The sequence below is a fragment of the Oncorhynchus clarkii genome, chromosome 11 (assembly GCF_045791955.1).
Source record: "Oncorhynchus clarkii lewisi isolate Uvic-CL-2024 chromosome 11, UVic_Ocla_1.0, whole genome shotgun sequence".
Classification (NCBI taxonomy): domain Eukaryota; kingdom Metazoa; phylum Chordata; class Actinopteri; order Salmoniformes; family Salmonidae; genus Oncorhynchus; species Oncorhynchus clarkii.
In genome coordinates, this window is record NC_092157.1 from 6146467 (window position 1) to 6168157 (window position 21691).

At 45.4% G+C, this 21691-nt stretch overlaps 1 protein-coding gene across 14 annotated transcripts in view; it reads right to left on the bottom strand.

The window, feature by feature from the left end:
* The window catches only part of LOC139420137 (abl interactor 1-like), a 97048-nt gene that overhangs the window by 66670 nt on the left and 8687 nt on the right, over window positions 1-21691 (bottom strand). For all 14 annotated transcript variants that reach the window (XM_071169909.1, XM_071169905.1, XM_071169912.1 and 11 more), the window contains exon 2: window positions 6115-6282. In XM_071169909.1, coding sequence (XP_071026010.1) covers window positions 6115-6282 — 168 coding nt within the window. The remainder of the gene's footprint in view (window positions 1-6114; window positions 6283-21691) is intronic.

Here is a 21691-nt window from a genome sequence, read left to right on the forward strand (position 1 = left end):
CACCAGCACATGAGCTGGGCTAATCTCCCATCCACCACCAGCACATGAGCTGAGCTAATCTATCATCTACCACCAGCTGGGCTAATCTCCCATCCACCACCAGCTGGGCTAATCTCCCATCCACCACCAGCACATGAGCTGGGCTAATCTACCATCCACCACCAGCTGGGCTAATCTCCCATCCACCACCAGCACATGAGCTGGGCTAATCTCCCATCCACCACCAGCACATGAGCTGGGCTAATCTACCATCTACCACCAGCTGAGCTAATCTCCCATCCACCACCAGCACATGAGCTGGGCTAATCTCCCATCCACCACCAGCACATGAGCTGGGCTAATCTCCCATCCACCACCAGCACATGAGCTGGGCTAATCTCCCATCCACCACCAGCTGAGCTAATCTACCATCCACCACCAGCACATGAGCTGGGCTAATCTCCCATCCACCACCAGCTGAGCTAATCTACCATCCACCACCAGCACATGAGCTGGGCTAATCTCCCATCCACCACCAGCACATGAGCTGGGCTAATCTCCCATCGACCACCAGCACATGAGCTGGGCTAATCTCCCGTCCATCCACGTGCTGGGAGGGGATCATCTATTTATTTAACTAGGCAAGTCAGTTAAGAACAAATTCTTATTTACAATCACGGCCTACCAGGGAACAGTGGGTTAACTGCCTGTTCAAGGGCAGAACAACAGATTTTGTACCTTGTCAGCTCGGGGATTTGATCTTGCAACCTTTCGGTTACTAGTCCAACACTCTAACCACTAGGCTACGCTGCCGCCTCTACACTCTAACCACTAGGCTACCTGCCACCTCTACACTCTAACCACTAGGCTACCCTAACTCTCAGTTATTAACACAGACCGAGGCACTAACTCTCAGTTATTAACACAGACCGAGGCCCTAACTCTCAGTTATTAACACAGACCGAGGCCCTAACTCTCAGTTATTAACACAGACCGAGGCCCTAACTCTCAGTTATTAACACAGACCGAGGCCCTAACTCTCAGTTATTTACACAGACCGAGGCCCTAACTCTCAGTTATTAACACAGACCGAGGCCCTAACTCTTCATCATGATCCACAGTTCATGGACATCCACCCACATTGTCGGGACAGATAAAACATCATACTACTACAGTCTACAAATCATTCATAGCCGTCAATCCAGCTACTATTAACAAATGACCAATGAAATGTTCTCTCCACCATTACAGAGAAAGGCACGCTATACTAACCATTCATAGTCACTACTAATAGTAGTTGTTGACAGAGGAATGTGGTTGTTTACTAATAGAAGTAGTTGACAGAGGAATGTGGTTGTTTACTAATAGTAGTTGTTGACAGAGGAATGTGGTTGTTTACTAATAGAAGTAGTTGACAGAGGAATGTGGTTGTTTACTAATGGTAGTTGTTGACAGAGGAATGTGGTTGTTTACTAATAGTAGTTGTTGACAGAGGAATGTGGTTGTTTACTAATGGTAGTTGTTGACAGAGGAATGTGGTTGTTTACTGATAGTAGTTGTTGACAGAGGAATGTGGTTGTTTACTAATAGTAGTTGTTGACAGAGGAATGTGGTTGTTTACTAATAGTAGTTGTTGACAGAGGAATGTGGTTGTTTACTAATAGTAGTTGTTGACAGAGGATTGTGGTTGTTTACTAATAGTAGTTGTTGACAGAGGAATGTGGTTGTTTACTAATAGTAGTAGTTGACAGAGGAATGTGGTTGTTTACTAGAACAACCCTGACCCTCCATGCCCTCATCTAACTACACAGATATTGCCATGGATACACACAGAAAGGCTATGGCAACCAAAGACGAAAACCCCCTGTATTTGTCAATACAGTGAAACAGATGGTGAACTGTGCTCAGCAACTCCATCAGACCATTGCAGTGAGTGAGTATGTTCTCTCTGGTGAACATGTTCAACCAAATTCGCTCTCTTTGCAGGTTCCTGATTGTCAGGGATGGCAAGGATCGTTGTCATGGAGACAGGAATAAAGTGCCGTTTTGGACCTAGGTGTTCTCTCTCTCTCTCTCTCTCTCTCTCTCTCTCTCTCTCTCTCTCTCTCTCTCTCTCTCTCTCTCTCTCTCTCTCTCTCTCTCTCTCTCTCTCTCTCTCTCTCTCTCTCTCTCTCTCTCTCTCTCTCTCTCTCTCTCTCTCTCTCTCTCTCTCTCTCTCTCTCTCTCTCTCTCTCTCTCTCTCTCTCTCTCTCTCTCTCTCTCCCTCCCTCCCTCCCTCCCTCCCCTCTCCCCTCCCTCCCTCCCTCCCTCCCTCCCTCCCTCCCTCCCTCCCTCCCTCCCTCCCTCCCTCCCTCCCTCCCTCCCTCCCTCCCTCCCTCGTTTATCATTGGGACATTTCAGACATTCTTTGCCTCGAGCTAATAGAGAAAACATAGAAACAGGGGAGGGTCTTCTCTGTTCCACTATCATTAACAACTGTCAACTACGACCCCAAACACTGTGTCAAGACTTGACCTGAAGGCTATGACTAAATGGTTACATAATCTCCAGGCTACATTATGGTGAGCTGCCACATGCCAGACTGTGGTCTGGTCTGTGGTCTGGCCTGTGGTCTGGCCTGTGGTCTGGCCTGTGGTCTGGCCTGTGGTCTGGCCTGTGGTCTGGGAGTCCCAGTTTGGACTAACAGTGTGAGCCTGGTCTGTGGCCTGGGAGTCCCAGTTTGGACTAACAGTGTGAGCCTGGTCTGTGGCCTAGGAGTCCCAGTTTGGACTAACAGTGTGAGCCTGGTCTGTGGCCTGGTCTGTGGCCTAGGAGTCCCATATTTGGACTAACAGTGTGAGCCTGGTCTGTGGCCTGGTCTGTGGCCTAGGAGTCCCAGTTTGGACTAACAGTGTGAGCCTGGTCTGTGGCCTAGGAGTCCCATATTTGGACTAACAGTGTGAGCCTGGTCTGTGGCCTGGTCTGTGGCCTAGGAGTCCCAGTTTGGACTAACAGTGTGAGCCTGGTCTGTGGCCTGGTCTGTGGCCTAGGAGTCCCAGTTTGGACTAACAGTGTGAGCCTGGTCTGTGGCCTAGGAGTCCCAGTTTGGACTAACAGTGTGAGCCTGGTCTGTGGCCTGGTCTGTGGCCTGGTCTGTGGCCTGGTCTGTGGCCTGGGAGTCCCAGTTTGGACTAACAGTGTGAGCCTGGTCTGTGGCCTAGGAGTCCCAGTTTGGACTAACAGTGTGAGCCTGGTCTGTGGCCTAGGAGTCCCAGTTTGGACTAACAGTGTGAGCCTGGTCTGTGGCCTAGGAGTCCCAGTTTGGACTAACAGTGTGAGCCTGGTCTGTGGCCTGGGAGTCCCAGTTTGGACTAACAGTGTGAGCCTGGTCTGTGGCCTAGGAGTCCCAGTTTGAACTAACAGTGTGAGCCTGGTCTGTGGCCTGGGAGTCCCAGTTTGGACTAACAGTGTGAGCCTGGTCTGTGGCCTGGGAGTCCCAGTTTGGACTAACAGTGTGAGCCTGGTCTATGGCCTAGGAGTCCCAGTTTGGACTAACAGTGTGAGCCTGGTCTGTGGCCTAGGAGTCCCAGTTTGGACTAACAGTGTGAGCCTGGTCTGTGGCCTAGGAGTCCCAGTTTGGACTAACAGTGTGAGCCTGGTCTGTGGCCTGGTCTGTGGCCTGGTCTGTGGCCTGGTCTGTGGCCTAGGAGTCCCAGTTTGGACTAACAGTGTGAGCCTGGTCTGTGGCCTGGGAGTCCCAGTTTGGACTAACAGTGTGAGCCTGGTCTATGGCCTAGGAGTCCCAGTTTGGACTAACAGTGTGAGCCTGGTCTGTGGCCTAGGAGTCCCAGTTTGGACTAACAGTGTGAACCTGGTCTGTGGCCTAGGAGTCCCAGTTTGGACTAACAGTGTGAGCCTGGTCTGTGGCCTGGTCTGTGGCCTGGTCTGTGGCCAAGGAGTCCCAGTTTGGACTAACAGTGTGAGCCTGGTCTGTGGCCTAGGAGTCCCAGTTCGGACTAACAGTGTGAGGCTGGTCTGTGGCCTAGGAGTCCCAGTTCGGACTAACAGTGTGAGGCAAAGGGCAACAGTGAGCTGATCTATCAGGGTCGACTTTTGTCCGTTTGCTTTTTAACCGATAAATACAATTGTTTGTGGCCAAATTGTCAGGGAGAATTAAAATAAAATAATGTATTGCAAAACAATGGTGTAGCAGTCTAAGGCACTGCATCTCAGTTCAAGAGGCGTCACTGGTTCGAATCCAGGCTGTATCACATCCGGCCGTGATTGGGAGTCCCATAGGGCGGCGCACAATTGTCCCAGTGTTTTCCGGGTTTGGCCTGTGTAGGCCGTCATTGGAAACAAGAATTTGTTCTTGACTGACTTGCCTAGTTAAGTAAATGTTCAAGGCAAATGTAAATTTCCAAGGCAAATATCCTTCATAGGATGAGACATCCTCAAGCTGCTGAGACATTACTGTCAGATGTGTTTCTACATCACACAGAAGACACGAGCTCCTCATTAAGGACTTCAGCTAAGTGTACCCCGCGGAGCGAAGACCGTGTTGATTATCCCCGTAACCAAGGTAGCGAGGCCGATGCTACTGAAAGGAGTGCGACTTTCCAAACAGCAACGGCTGATTTGATTGATAGACTAGAGTTTTATACACTATTGGTTCTTTTCAGTTGAGCTTATTCAGTAGCTGCTTGGAAACGATACATTGTTGCCAACTGTTCACATCAGGAAGTTACAATGTTGCAATCACTAGGTAGCCGACTGCCTATAGCAGGAAACAGCCTCGTTATCAATAAGTCACATATACAGTATCACAAGTCATGACACTACGAGAGTTACAATAGACGTAACATTTATTAACATCGTACAGTAGAACTGTAAAAAAAAAAAAACAGTGAGGTATAATTTGAGTTTTGGAAACATGTGCTTTGATTAATGCGGGGCCTCGTTTCAAAGGAGCATGTTCTCAACGAACCACATTGCTGGATCAAATCCCCAAGCTGACAAAGGTACAAATCAGTTTTTTTTTCTGCCCCCTGACAGTTTGTAAATGTTCAGACATCAATTTGATAGTTTCTTTCATTGTGTGGCCGTGCTGAGAGTCCCCTCTCTCCACTGCTGTGGTGCTGAAATGCAGCGGGAATGGGGAGTTGGGGCGGGCCGTCCCTGGTGTTCAGAGACAGCCACGTTCGGTTTTTTATTCATTCAAATGTTCCTGCCTAGGCTTGATTAAATTACAGAGAGACCTAGATCGTATTGGAAAAAACATTTGTGTTTTGTGATTTATCAACAGAAAATGTTCATAAAAATAGCCTACAGGACAGGTTGTTCGCAAATTATATTATGCAGATATTATATTTTGAAGTTGTGTTTTATTAATGTGTTGTTTATTTTAAAATGATATTCATTTATGATTTATAGTAGGGATAAAGACGCAACAGGCAATGTTTTGCTTTTCAATAAAAACCTGTCGTGTTAGTTTTTTAACATGGTTCTACTTTATTTGATTACAACTTTACAGGCTAATTTCTATTCTGATAAGACAAATTACAATCATCTGAATGTGATTTTTGAGCATCGTGGGTGGACTCCCTAATGTGGTACGCCCCCCCCAATGCATTTAGAGGTCAGGTAAATGTGTCATGTGTCGGGTAAATGTGTCATGTGTCGGGTAAATGTGTCATGTGTCGGGTAAATGTGTCATGTGTCAGGTAAATGTGTCATGCGTCAAGTAAATTTGTCATGTGTCGGGTAAATTTGTCATGTGTCGGGTAAATGTATATTTTGCCGGTCACGTTGTCTGCCGCCATAATGTTCCTAAAAGAAACCCTGGTGTGTGGGGGTGTGTGAGAAAGAGAGAGAAACAGAGAGAGTGCATGGAGGCGCAGAGAATCGGTCCTTCATACAAACACACAGTTAATCAATAAAGGCACTATAGTCACTGCTGAAAGCCACCCTATACATGTACTAAGAGAAAATAAACTAAGTCTATTTCTATGTCAGCTCTTCAAGTTTAGCTGTGGTTTGGTGGGTGGGGGTGTCCACGTGTCCTGGCCTGAGAGAAGTGGTTGATTCACCACAGCTGTGGATGTGTGTGTGTGTGTGTTTGAGAAAAAGCAAGAGAGACTCAGAGTGTGTCCTGACCTGAGAGATGTGATTGATTGAGGACTCCATTCGGCACATCTGTGAGGCCTGGATGTCCAGCAGCTGCAGCACATTGTTGGCTAAGGCATTGATCTGGTACGCCACGCTGGCCAGGGACTGGGTGGTGTAGGCTTTGGTCTCCTCCAGAGCTTTCCTCTTGTCCTGGGCCTGGAGAGAAAGAGAGGTAGAGAGAGAGAGAAAGAGAGGTAGAGAGAGAGAGAGGTAGAGAGAGAGAGAGATTCCACAGTGTGCCATCACAGCAGCAAGATTTGTGACCTGTTGCCACAAGAAAAGGGCAACCAGTGAAGAACAACCATTGTAAATACAACCCATATTTATGCTTATTTATTTTCCATTGTGTTCTTTAACCATTTGTACATTGTTACAACACATATATACATACATACATACATACATACATACATGCATATATAGAGAGGTAGAGAGAGGTAGAGAGAGGTAGAGAGAGGTAGAGAGAGGTAGAGAGAGGTAGAGAGAGGTAGAGAGAGGTAGAGAGAGGTAGAGAGAGAGGTAGAGAGAGAGGTAGAGAGAGAGGTAGAGAGAGAGGTAGAGAGAGAGGTAGAGAGAGAGGTAGAGAGAGAGGTAGAGAGAGAGGTAGAGGTAGAGAGAGGTAGAGAGAGAGAGAGAGGTAGAGGTAGAGAGAGAGATAGAGAGGTAAAGTAAAGGTAGAGGTAGAGAGAGAGCGACAGAGGGAGACGCACAACATTACACAAATAATATATGCAATTTAGCAGATGCATTTATCCAAACGCGACTTACAGTCACGCGGGCATACGTTTTAGTTACGGGTGCCCGCCGGGAATCGAACACACTATCCTGCCGTGTCATGCTCTATCACCTGAGCTACAGATGACCATGTTAGTCTGGTCGACACAAGGCTTATTTTCTAGAACCCTGGTTCAGAGGCGCATCACAATTGTTGGTAACGCTTTACTTGACACGGTCATAACCTGTCATAACATGGTCATAACACTGACATGACACATCTATTTAGACCTGTTGTGACATAGTGTTATTTTTATGGCTGGTTATGACACCTACATAACAGTGTCGAAACCCACATTTAGTACAATGTGTTTGGCCAAAATGTTCAAAGTTTCAGATATTTTTTTTAGAACCCAACCCTGATCTGTACTTCACAACTTTGTCCCTGACCTGTTTGGAGAGCTCCTTGGTCTTCATAGTGTTGCTTGCTTAGTGGTGTTGCAGACTCTGGGGTCTTTCAGAACAAGTGTGTGTATATATACATACTGAGATCATGTGACAGATCACGTGACACTTAGATTGCACACAGGTGGACTTTATTTAACTAATTATGTGACTTCTGAAGGTAATTGGTTGCACCAGATCTTATTTAGGAGCTTCATCGCAAAGGGGCTGAATACATATGTGGTGGTGCACCACTTTTCATTACAGATTTTATTTTTTAAACAAGTTATTTTTTTTCATTTCACTTCACCAATTTGGGTTGTTTTGTGTATGTCCATTACATGAAATCCAAATAAAAATCTATTTAAAAGTACAGGTTGTAATGCAACAAAATAGGAAGAAAAAATATATACTTTTGCAAGCCACTGTTGTCAGCGTGTTTAATCTTAGCTGCCCTACACTGCTCACTCATAAAGCAAAGTCCAACGGGCACCGCCTGGGGCTTTGATACCTGGCTGCAATATGAGGTGGGAGAACGAGAGAAGAGCTCAAACCCTGAAACAGAAAGAAAAGTCTAAGTGAAAACTAGGAGAAAAAGATGAAGGAAAAAGTATAAATACTATCTTCTAGACAGCTATCAACACTATGAAGGGAAACATTTTAAAGAGATAAGCTGTGTGTATGATATTAATTCATCTGGGCATAAGATCAGCTTTGTACAGTCTCACAGCCATAGTGACTAAAGCCTTGTTGCCCTCTGAGCTGAGATCCCCGCTGGTTAACTACCACAGAAGAAGAAGTGGCAGTGTGTTTGACTCCGACGGATTGTTTTTGGGAGGGAATCGCAGTAACAGATGTGTTCGTGATAACAGTGAAGAATGAAGGGAGAGTTCCTCCAAAGAGCAGTGACAGAGCCAGGGGCCATCTGGAGGAGGACAGGCACAGACACAGTGGCTTTTTCCACAGTTTGGTTGTTACAGCCTGAATTTTAAAATGGATTAAATTCGCCCAGAAATTAATCACTGTCCTACACACAATACCCATACCACATAACGTCAAAGTGGAATTATGTTTTTTAGAAATGTTTACAAAATTAATGAATGATGAAAAGCTGAAATGTCTTGAGTCAATAAGTATTCAGACCCTTTTTTATGGAAAGGACAGGGATAAATACTGGAGTCTGACAGGGAGGGATAAATACTGGAGTCTGACAGGGAGGGATAAATACTGGAGTCTGACAGGGAGGGATAAATACTGGAGTCTGACAGGGAGGGATAAATACTGGAGTCTGACAGGGAGGGATAAATACTGGAGTCTGACAGGGAGGGATAAATACTGGAGTCTGACAGGGAGGGATAAATACTGGAGTCTGACAGGGAGGGATAAATACTGGAGTCTGACAGGGGGGGATAAATACTGGAGTCTGACAGGGATAAATACTGGAGTCTGACAGGGGGGGGATAAATACTGGAGTCTGACAGGGAGGGATAAATACTGGAGTCTGACAGGGAGGGATAAATACTGGAGTCTGACAGGGAGGGATAAATACTGGAGTCTGACAGGGAGGGATAAATACTGGAGTCTGACAGGGATAAATACTGGAGTCTGACAGGGATAAATACTGGAGTCTGACAGGGAGGGATAAATACTGGAGTCTGACAGGGATAAATACTGGAGTCTGACAGGGAGGGATAAATACTGGAGTCTGACAGGGAGGGATAAATACTGGAGTCTGACAGGGAGGGATGAATACTGGAGTCTGACAGGGATAAATACTGGAGTCTGACAGGGAGGGATAAATACTGGAGTCTGACAGGGATAAATACTGGAGTCTGACAGGGAGGGATAAATACTGGAGTCTGACAGGGAGGGATAAATACTGGAGTCTGACAGGGAGGGATAAATACTGGAGTCTGACAGGGAGGGATAAATACTGGAGTCTGACAGGGATGGATAAATACTGGAGTCTGACAGGGAGGGATAAATACTGGAGTCTGACAGGGAGGGATAAATACTGGAGTCTGACAGGGAGGGATAAATACTGGAGTCTGACAGGGAGGGATAAATACTGGAGTCTGACAGGGAGGGATAAATACTGGAGTCTGACAGGGAGGGATAAATACTGGAGTCTGACAGGGTAGGATAAATACTGGAGTCTGACAGGGTGGGATAAATACTGGAGTCTGACAGGGTGGGATAAATACTGGAGTCTGAAAGGGTGGGATAAATACTGGAGTCTGACAGGGAGGGATGAATACTGGAGTCTGACAGGGAGGGATGAATACTGGAGTCTGACAGGGTGGGATAAATACTGGAGTCTGACAGGGTGGGATAAATACTGGAGTCTGACAGGGTGGGATAAATACTGGAGTCTGACAGGGTGGGATAAATACTGGAGTCTGAAGGGAGGGATAAATACTGGAGTCTGACAGGGAGGGATAAATACTGGAGTCTGACAGGGCGGGATAAATACTGGAGTCTGACAGGGTGGGATAAATACTGGAGTCTGACAGGGAGGGATAAATACTGGAGTCTGACAGGGAGGGATAAATACTGGAGTCTGACAGGGAGGGATAAATACTGGAGTCTGACAGGGAGGGATAAATACTGGAGTCTGACAGGGAGGGATAAATACTGGAGTCTGACAGGGTGGGATAAATACTGGAGTCTGACAGGGTGGGATAAATACTGGAGTCTGACAGGGTGGGATAAATACTGGAGTCTGACAGGGGGGGATAAATACTGGAGTCTGACAGGGAGGGATAAATACTGGAGTCTGACAGGGGGGGATAAATACTGGAGTCTGACAGGGAGGGATGAATACTGGAGTCTGACAGGGAGGGATAAATACTGGAGTCTGACAGGGATAAATACTGGAGTCTGACAGGGATAAATACTGGAGTCTGACAGGGATAAATACTGGAGTCTGACAGGGAGGGATAAATACTGGAGTCTGACAGGGAGGGATAAATACTGGAGTCTGACAGGGAGGGATAAATACTGGAGTCTGACAGGGAGGGATAAATACTGGAGTCTGACAGGGTGGGATAAATACTGGAGTCTGACAGGGAGGGATAAATACTGGAGTCTGACAGGGAGGGATAAATACTGGAGTCTGACAGGGAGGGATAAATACGGGAGTCTGACAGGGGGGGATAAATACTGGAGTCTGACAGGGGGGGGATAAATACTGGAGTCTGACAGGGATAAATACTGGAGTCTGACAGGGAGGGATGAATACTGGAGTCTGACAGGGATAATTACTGGAGTCTGACAGGGTGGGTTAAATACTGGAGTCTGACAGGGAGGGATAAATACTGGAGTCTGACAGGGAGGGATAAATACTGGAGTCTGACAGGGAGGGATAAATACTGGAGTCTGACAGGGAGGGATAAATACTGGAGTCTGACAGGGATAAATATAGATAAAATACAAAAACACTGCTCTTTGGTTGTTACAGCCTGAATTTTAAAATGGATTAAATTCGCCCAGAAATTAATCACTGTCCTACACACAATACCCATACCACATAACGTCAAAGTGGAATTATGTTTTTTAGAAATGTTTACAAAATTAATGAATGATGAAAAGCTGAAATGTCTTGAGTCAATAAGTATTCAGACCCTTTTTTATGGAAAGGACAGGGATAAATACTGGAGTCTGAAGGGAGGGATAAATACTGGAGTCTGACAGGGAGGGATAAATACTGGAGTCTGACAGGGCGGGATAAATACTGGAGTCTGACAGGGTGGGATAAATACTGGAGTCTGACAGGGAGGGATAAATACTGGAGTCTGACAGGGAGGGATAAATACTGGAGTCTGACAGGGAGGGATAAATACTGGAGTCTGACAGGGAGGGATAAATACTGGAGTCTGACAGGGAGGGATAAATACTGGAGTCTGACAGGGTGGGATAAATACTGGAGTCTGACAGGGTGGGATAAATACTGGAGTCTGACAGGGAGGGATAAATACTGGAGTCTGACAGGGTGGGATAAATACTGGAGTCTGACAGGGAGGGATAAATACTGGAGTCTGACAGGGGGGGATAAATACTGGAGTCTGACAGGGAGGGATGAATACTGGAGTCTGACAGGGAGGGATAAATACTGGAGTCTGACAGGGATAAATACTGGAGTCTGACAGGGATAAATACTGGAGTCTGACAGGGATAAATACTGGAGTCTGACAGGGAGGGATAAATACTGGAGTCTGACAGGGTGGGATAAACACTGGAGTCTGACAGGGAGGGATAAATACTGGAGTCTGACAGGGAGGGATAAATACTGGAGTCTGACAGGGTGGGATAAATACTGGAGTCTGACAGGGAGGGATAAATACTGGAGTCTGACAGGGAGGGATAAATACTGGAGTCTGACAGGGAGGGATAAATACGGGAGTCTGACAGGGGGGGATAAATACTGGAGTCTGACAGGGGGGGGATAAATACTGGAGTCTGACAGGGATAAATACTGGAGTCTGACAGGGAGGGATGAATACTGGAGTCTGACAGGGATAATTACTGGAGTCTGACAGGGTGGGTTAAATACTGGAGTCTGACAGGGAGGGATAAATACTGGAGTCTGACAGGGAGGGATAAATACTGGAGTCTGACAGGGAGGGATAAATACTGGAGTCTGACAGGGAGGGATAAATACTGGAGTCTGACAGGGATAAATATAGATAAAATACAAAAACACTGCTCTATCTGAAGGACATTCCTCTATGAAATAACAAAGTTGTGCTCTCCCAAATTCAAGGGGAATAACAAACCAAACCGTAGATTGAGTTTGCTATACCCCACGAAATGTGAAACAGAGGAAACTTCCCACAGTTCCATCTAAAACACTTTAAGGTGTTGTTAGCTCATATCTGAGTAATGACACAATGGAGAATTAAGGTTGTGGGAACAGGGACAGTTGTCAACATAATGACTCGGTTTTAGGGCATTCCCTAGTCTGAATGGCAACGGCGTATACACACCTCCTTTCAAGACAGCATACCAAGATAAGACAAGCTAACTACCGTGTTGATCAAGTGAACGCCTACAGCTCTGACACAGTGCAGTAGGGAGCGGCAGTCCCCCAGCCTGTTTAGGAGGTTTCTCCTGGCGGGTGAGGGATCCGTAATAGGGAGACGGGGGTGGGATTTGGGCCTGGTTCAAGAACCTCTTAAAATGGGTCCTTTCACCACAATCCAGTCAAGTTAGATACAGTAAATGACTACCTTCAAGGAAGAGAGAAAGTGAGAACAGGAATTGTCTTTTTCAAGTGTTTATATTTAAACAGGGTGTTGGGCTGCTTAGAGGTGGAAGAACAGGAAGGAAAGGCCCAGACTTCCTCCCTGGGGGGGGGGGGGGGGAGACTGTGTTCCAGGGTCAGGACAAAATGTGTGGCCCAGCCCTTCCACCCAAAAGCTCTGTTATGGCCGTATTGACTAGGATCCAAACATAAGAAAACGGAAGCAGCAGGATAAAGCGGAGGGGGACCCACCTGAATTTGTCCAAAATACAGTTATTTTCGTTGCAAAACAGTTTCCTTTGGGAGAAAACGGTCTCCAACGCAAAACCTTTTGCAACTGTTTGCTACAGTCTACGTCGAATGAGTATGGGTGAACGCTACAACTGGACACCACTAGAGGAGTGGACTGAGGGCATGGTGGCATACAGTCTACGTCGAATGAGTATGGGTGAACGGTACAACTAGACACCACTAGAGGAGTGGACTGAGGGCATGGTGGGAGACTCACTACATAAAATAGGCTGCAGACTCACTACATAAATAGGCGACAGACTCACTAACAGAACAGGCGACAGACTCACTAATGAAACAGGCGACAGACTCACTAATAGATAACGTTGCACTAATGGAACAGGCGACAGACTCACTAATAGATAACGTTGCACTAATGGAACAGGCGACAGACTCACTAATAGAACAGGCGACAGACTCACTAACGAAACAGGCGACAGACTCACTAACGAAACAGGCGACAGACTCACTAACGAAACAGGCGACAGACTCACTAACGAAACAGGCGACAGACTCACTAACGAAACAGGCGACAGACTCACTAACGAAACAGGCGACAGACTCACTAACGAAACAGGCGACAGACTCACTAACAGAACAGGCGACAGACTCACTAATGAAACAGGCGACAGACTCACTAATGAAACAGGCGACAGACTCACTAATAGATAACGTTGCACTAATGGAACAGGCGACAGACTCACTAATGAAACAGGCGACAGACTCACTAATAGATAACGTTGCACTAATGGAACAGGCGACAGACTCACTAATAGAACAGGCGACAGACTCACTAATAGAACAGGCGACAGACTCACTAATGAAACAGGCGACAGACTCACTAATGAAACAGGCGACAGACTCACTAATGAAACAGGCGACAGACTCACTAATGAAACAGGCGACAGACTCACTAATGAAACAGGCGACAGACTCACTAATGAAACAGGCGACAGACTCACTATTGAAACAGGCGACAGACTCACTATTGAAACAGGCGACAGACTCACTAATGAAACAGGCGACAGACTCACTAATGAAACAGGCGACAGACTCACTAATGAAACAGGCGACAGACTCACTAATGAAACAGGCGACAGACTCACTAATGAAACAGGCGACAGACTCACTAATGAAACAGGCGACAGACTCACTAATGAAACAGGCGACAGACTCACTAATGAAACAGGCGACAGACTCACTAATGAAACAGGCGACAGACTCACTAATGAAACAGGCGACAGACTCACTAATGAAACAGGCGACAGACTCACTAATAGATAACGTTGCACTAATGGAACAGGCGACAGACTCACTAACGAAACAGGCGACAGACTCACTAACGAAACAGGCGACAGACTCACTAACGAAACAGGCGACAGACTCACTAACAGAACAGGCGACAGACTCACTAATGAAACAGGCGACAGACTCACCAATGAAACAGGCGACAGACTCACCAATGAAACAGGCGACAGACTCACCAATGAAACAGGCGACAGACTCACTAATGAAACAGGCGACAGACTCACTAATGAAACAGGCGACAGACTCACTAATGAAACAGGCGACAGACTCACTAATGAAACAGGCGACAGACTCACTAATGAAACAGGCGACAGACTCACTAATGAAACAGGCGACAGACTCACTAATGAAACAGGCGACAGACTCACTAATGAAACAGGCGACAGACTCACTAATGAAACAGGCGACAGACTCACTAATGAAACAGGCGACAGACTCACTAATAGATAACGTTGCACTAATGGAACAGGCGACAGACTCACTAATGAAACAGGCGACAGACTCACTAATGAAACAGGCGACAGACTCACTAATGAAACAGGCGACAGACTCACTAATAGATAACGTTGCACTAATGGAACAGGCGACAGACTCACTAATGGAACAGGCGACAGACTCACTAATGGAACAGGCGACAGACTCACTAATGGAACAGGCGACAGACTCACTAATGAAACAGGCGGCAGACTCACTAATGAAACAGGCGACAGACTCACTAATAGAACAGGCGACAGACTCACTAATGAAACAGGCGACAGACTCACTAATGAAACAGGCGACAGACTCACTAATGAAACAGGCGACAGACTCACTAATGAAACAGGCGACAGACTCACTAATGAAACAGGCGACAGACTCACTAATGAAACAGGCGACAGACTCACTAATGAAACAGGCGACAGACTCACTAATGAAACAGGCGACAGACTCACTAATGAAACAGGCGACAGACTCACTAATAGATAACGTTGCACTAATGGAACAGGCGACAGACTCACTAATGAAACAGGCGACAGACTCACTAATGAAACAGGCGACAGACTCACTAATGAAACAGGCGACAGACTCACTAATAGATAACGTTGCACTAATGGAACAGGCGACAGACTCACTAATGGAACAGGCGACAGACTCACTAATGGAACAGGCGACAGACTCACTAATGGAACAGGCGACAGACTCACTAATGAAACAGGCGGCAGACTCACTAATGAAACAGGCGACAGACTCACTAATAGAACAGGTGACAGACTCACTAATAGATAACGTTGCACTAATGGAATAGGCGACAGACTCACTAATAGATAACGTTGCATTGCATCACGGCAGTACAAACTATTGCAATCTGTTGATTTTGAACAGGAACATCCTGAGAAATGGTAAGCAACAAAACAATAAAAACAATTAAATAAATTGACAAGAAAATAGATTTCACCAGGGATGATAGTTTTGCCTGTTCCAATTTAGTTAGGGTATAAAGCTCCTCTGATGAAGAACTGAGTCCAGACGCAAGGTCATAAGCTTCACTAGAAACTGTGTTTCTTAGCCCAGAGATCCAGAATGACAGTGAGGAGCAGTGCTTTGTGGACTGTATTGATGTGGATGGACAAGTCCAGAGATCCAGAATGTGATAGAGGAGACGTAAAGCCAGTGGAAAAGAGATTACAAGAGATTACAACCATGAAAAACTGCCCCAGGCCATTATACCTCCCCCACCAAACTTTACAGTTAGCACTATGCATTGTCTCGGAGCTCTACGGACAATTCCTTCGACCTCATGGCTTGGTTTTTGCTCTGACATGCACTGTCAACTGTGGGATCTTATATAGACAGGTGTGTGCCTTTCCAAATCATGTCCAATAAATTGAATTAATCACAGGTGGACTCCAATCAAGTTGTGGGAACATCTCAAGGATGATCAATGGAAACAAGATGCACCTGAGCTCAATTTCAAGTCTCATAACTAAGGTTCTGAATACTTATGTAAATAGGGTATTTATGTTTTTATTTGTAATACATTTGCAGACATTTGTAATATGTGGAAAGCTGTGTGTTATATAAATGGCACAATCATAATTTTAATTCAGTTTTTTTTCTGGGCTTGGGCTCATATGCATGACATTTAATATGCATATGAATGTTTTGAATGAATCATCACCTTAGAGAGCGTTGTCCATTTCATTGTGTTAGGCTTTGAAACAACATCCAACATCCACACCACTGTTTCAACCTACTGTTGAACTTCAACCTTCAAATTGATCATCACAGTGAGGTGCATTTTTAAAAGTATGATAGGCCTGATGTTTTGTTGATAAGTGTTTGCTGTGATTTTTGATATCAATTGCATTGACAGAGAAGTTAAAGAGGGACAATAGAGCCCTGAGTACCAAGCCATTAGGACCTGATGGGGGGACAATAGAGCCCTGAGTACCCGGTCATTAGGACCTGATGGAGGGACAATAGAGCCCTGAGTACCAGGTCATTAGGACCTGATGGAGGGACAATTGAGCCCTGAGTACCAGGCCATTAGGACCTGATGGAGGGACAATAGAGCCCTGAGTACTAGGCCATTAGGACCTGATGGAGGGACAATAGAGCCCTGAGTACCAGGTCATTAGGACCTGATGGTCGTTAGCAAGTTGGGTACTACCAAAGCATGTCCAGAGTGCATAACAGGAGATTACCGTGACTCAACAGTCACATGGAATTTGACTGCTGTCATGACTCATGACTGCCGGTGTGGCGGTAATATGGTCACATCAACAGCCCTAGTTACAGCCTGAACTTAAAATGAATTATATAGAGATTTTTGTGGTCACTGGGTTACACACAAGACCCCATAATGACATCACAATAACCCCATAATGACATCACAATAACCCCATAATGACATCACAATAACCCATATTGTCAAAGTGGAATAATGTTTTTAGGAATATTTTACAAATGATTTAAAAATGTAAAAGCTGAAATGTCTTGGAGTCAATAAGTACTCAACCTCTTTGTTATGGTAAGGAGCCTAAATAAGTTCAGGAGTAAAAATGTGCTTAACAAGTCATATAATAAGTTGCATGGACTCACTCAGTGTGCAATAAAAGTGTTTAACATGATTTTTGAATGACTACCTCATCTCTGTACCCCCCACATACAATTATCTATAAAAGCCCTCTGTCGAGCAGTGAATTTCAAACACAGATTCAACCACAAAGACCAGGGAGGTTTTCCAATGACTCGCAAAGAAGGGCACCTATTGGTAGATGGGTAAAAAAAATAAAAAAATAAAAAAGCAGACATTGAATATCCCTTTGAGCATGGTGAAGTTATTAATTACAGCATCAAATAAAATGTTATTAGTCACACGCGCCGAATACAACAGGTGAATCTACAACCTTACAGTGAAATGCTTACTTACAAGCCACTAACCAACAATGCAGTTTCAAAAAAATACAGATAAGAATAAGAGATAAAAGTAACAAGTAATTAAAGAGCAGCAGTGAAATAACAATAGCGAGACTATATACACAGGGTACCGGTACAGAGTAAATGTGGAGGCTATATACAGGGGGTACCGTTCCAGAGTCTATGTGGAGGTTATATACAGGGGGTACCGGTACAGAGTCAATGTGGAGGTTATATACAGGGGGTACCAGTACAGAGTCAATGTGGAGGTTATATACAGGGGGTACCGGTACAGAGTAAATGTGGAGGTTATATACAGGGGGTACCGGTACAGAGTCAATGTGGAGGCTATATACAGGGGGTACCGGTACAGAGTCAATGTGGAGGTTATATACAGGGGGTACCGGTACAGAGTAAATGTGAAGGGGGCACCGGTTAGTTGAGGTAATATGTACATGCAGGTAGAGTTATTAAAGTGACTATGCATAGATGAAATCAACAGAGAATATCAGTGGTGTAAAGGGGGGGGGGATGCAAATAGTCTGGGTAGCCATTTGATTAGATGTTCAGGAGTCTTATGGCTTTGGGGTAGAAGCTGTTTCGAAGCCTCTTGGACCTAGACTTGGCGCTCCGGTACCGCTTGCCAATGCGGTAGCAGAGAGAACAGTCTTTTGACTAGGGTGACTGGAGTCCTTGACCATTTTTAGGGCCTTCCTCTGACACCGCCTGGTATAGAGGTCCTGGATGGCAGGAAGCTTGGCCCTAGTGATGTACTGGGCCGTTAGCCCTACACTCTGTAGTGCCTTGCGTTCGGAGGCAGAGCAGTTGCCATACCAGGCAGTGATTCAACCAGTCAGGATGCTCTCGATGGTGCAGCTGTAGAACCTTTTGAGGGTCTGAGGACCCGTGCCAAATATTTTCAGTCTCCTGAGGGGGAATAGGTTTTGTCATGCCCTCGTCACGATTGTCTTGGTATGCTTGGACCATGTTAGTTTGTTGGTGATGTGGGAACACTAAGCTCTCAATCTGCTCCACTGCAGCCCCGTTGATGTGAATGGGGGCGTGCTCGGTCCTCTTTTTCCTGCAGTCCACAATCAACTCCTTTGTCTTGATCATGTTGAGGGAGAGGTTGTTGTCCTGCCACCACATGGCCAGGTCTCTGACCTCCTCACTATAGGCTGTCTCGTCATTGATCAGGCCTACCACTGTTGTGTCATCGGCAAACTTAATGATGGTGTTGGAGTCTTGCCTGACCGTGAAGTCATGGGTGAACAGGGAGTACAGGACGGGACTGAGCACGCACCCGACTGGCCCCAGTATTAAGGATCAGCGCGGCTGATGTGCTGTTACTTACCTTTACCACCTGGGGGCGGCCAGTCCGGAAGTCCAGGATCCAGTTGCAGAGGGAGGTGTTTAGGCCCTGGGTCCTTAGCTTATTGATGAGCTTTGAGGGCACTATGGTGTTGTACGCTGAGCTGTAGTCAATGAATAGCATTCTCACATAGGTGTTCCTTTTGTCCAGGTGGGAAAGGGCAGTGTGGAGTGTGATTGAGATTGCATCATCTGTGGCTCTGTTGGGGCGGTATGCAAATTGGAGTGGGTCTAGGGTTTCTGGGGTAATGGTGTTGATGTGAGCCATGACCAGCCTTTCAAAGGACGTCATTTCTACAGACATGAGTGCTACGGGTTCGTAGTAATTTAGGCAGGTTACCTTACTGTTCTTGGGCACAGGCACTATGGTGGTCTGCTTAAAACATGTTGATATTACAGACTCAGACAGGGAGAGGTTGAAAATGTCAGTGAAGACACTTGCCAGTTGGTCAGTGCTCGCAATACACGTCCTGGTAATCCGTCTGGCCGAATGTTGACCTGTTTAAAGGTCTTACTCACATCGGCTGCGGAGAGCGTGATCACACAGTCTTCCGGAACAGCTGGTGTTCTCATGCATGTTTCAGTGTTATTTGCCTTGAAGCGAGCATAGAAGTAGTTGAGGTCGTCTGGTAGGCTCATGTCACTGGGCAGCTCTCGGCTGTGCTTCCCTTTGTAGTCTGTAATGGTTTGCAAGCCCTGCCACATCCGATGAGCATCAGAGCCGGTGTAGTACGACTCGATCTTAGTCCTGTATTGACCCTTTGCCTGTTTGATGGTTCGTCGGAGGGCATAGGATTTCTTATAAGGTTCCTGGTTAAAGTCCCTCTCTTTGAAAGCTCTAGCTTTTAGTGCGAATGTTGCCTGTAATCCATGGCTTCTGGTTGGCTTATGTACGTACGGTCACTGTGGGGACGACATCATTGATGCATTTATTGATAAAGCCAATGACTGATGTGGTGTACTCCTCAATGTCATCGGAGGAATCCCGGAACATATTCCAGTCTGTGCTAGATACCCAAATCATGCAGGGTTTCTATGCAAAACAGTCCTGTAGCTTATCATCTGCTTCCTCTGACCACTTTTTTATTGATCTAGTCGCTGGTGCTTCCTGCTTTAATTTTTGCTTGTAAGCAGGAATCAGGAGGATGGAATTATGGTCAGATTTGTCAAATGGAGGGCAAGGAAGAGCTTTGTATGTATCTCCGTGTGTGGAGTAAAGGTGGTTCAGAGTTCTTTTCCCTCTGGTTGCACATTTAATATGCTGATTAGAAATTTGGTGAAACTGATTTAAGTTTCCCTGCAATAAAGTTCCCGTCTACTAGGAGCGCCGCCTCTGGGTGAGTGGTTTCTTGTTTGCTTATGGCGGAATACAGCTCATTCAATGCTGTCTTAGTGCCAACCTCTGACTGTGGTGGTATGTAAACAGCTACAGTGGAGCAATAACTCGAGACTTCCTTAGATATCGTGCACCAGCTGTTATTTACAAAAATACATAGTCTGCCAGACGCTGCTGTTCTACCCTGCCGATAACGTATAGCCAGCCAGCTGTATGTTGATAGTGTCGTCGTTCAGCCCTGACTCCATAAAGCATAAGATATTACAGTTTTTAATGTCCCGTTGGTCATTTAATGGCTTTGATAGGAGAAAACTGTGGATGGATCAACAACATTGTAGATACTCCACAATACTAACCTTATTGACAGGGTGAAAAGAAGGAACCCTGTACAGAATAAAAATATGTCAAAAAATGCATCTTGTTTGCAACAAAGCAGTAAAGTAATACTGGAAGAAATGTGGCAAGGAATTAACTTTTTGTCCTGAATACAAAGTGTTATGTTTGAGGCAAACACATTACTGAGTACCACGTTCCACATTTTCAAGCATAGTGGTGGCTGCATCATGTTATGGGTATGCTTGTCATCGTTAAGGACTGGGGAGTTTTACAGGATAAAAAAGAAACGGAATGGAGCTGAAAACAGGCAAAATCCTAGAGGAAAACCTGGTTCAGTCTGCTTTCCATCAGACACTGGGAGATGAATTCACCTTTCAGCAGGACAACAACCTAAAACACAAGGCCACTGGAGTTGCTTACCAAGATGACATTGAATGTGGTCGACTTACAGTTTTGACTTAAATCGGCTTAAAAATCTATGGCAAGACTTGAAAATGGCTGGGAGATGAATTCACCTTTCAGCAGAGCAATAACCTAAAACACAAGGCCAAATCTATACTGGAGTTCATTACCAAGAAGACGGTTAATGTTCCTGAGTGGCTGAGGTACAGTTAAGACCTGAAAATGGTTGTAATCAGCAACCGACCAAACAGAGACTGAAGAATTTTGAAAATAATAAAATGGGCAAATGTTGCACAATCCAAGTGTGCAAAGCTCTTAGAGAATTACCCAGAAATACTGACAGCTGTAATCGATGCCAAAGGTGCTTCGACAAAATATTGACTCAGGGGTGTGAATATTTATATAAGTTAGATATTTCTGTATTTAATTTTCAATAAATCTGCTAACATTTCAGTTTTTCCATTATTGTGTGTAGACGGGTGAGAATGTTTGTTTAATTTAATCAATTTTGAATTAAGGCTGAAACAGTCATTAGCTCCCATTTAAAACCCACTGAATCAACCAATGGAAAACCATTATTTGAATCAACCAATGGAAAACCATTATTAGAATCAACGTGGAAAACTGATTATCACCGTTCGAGAATGTAGTCTTTTTTTCCACCCAAATGTTTACCAAAATCCAATGACACGGTGAAATGTTTTGTTTATTTCACATTGAAT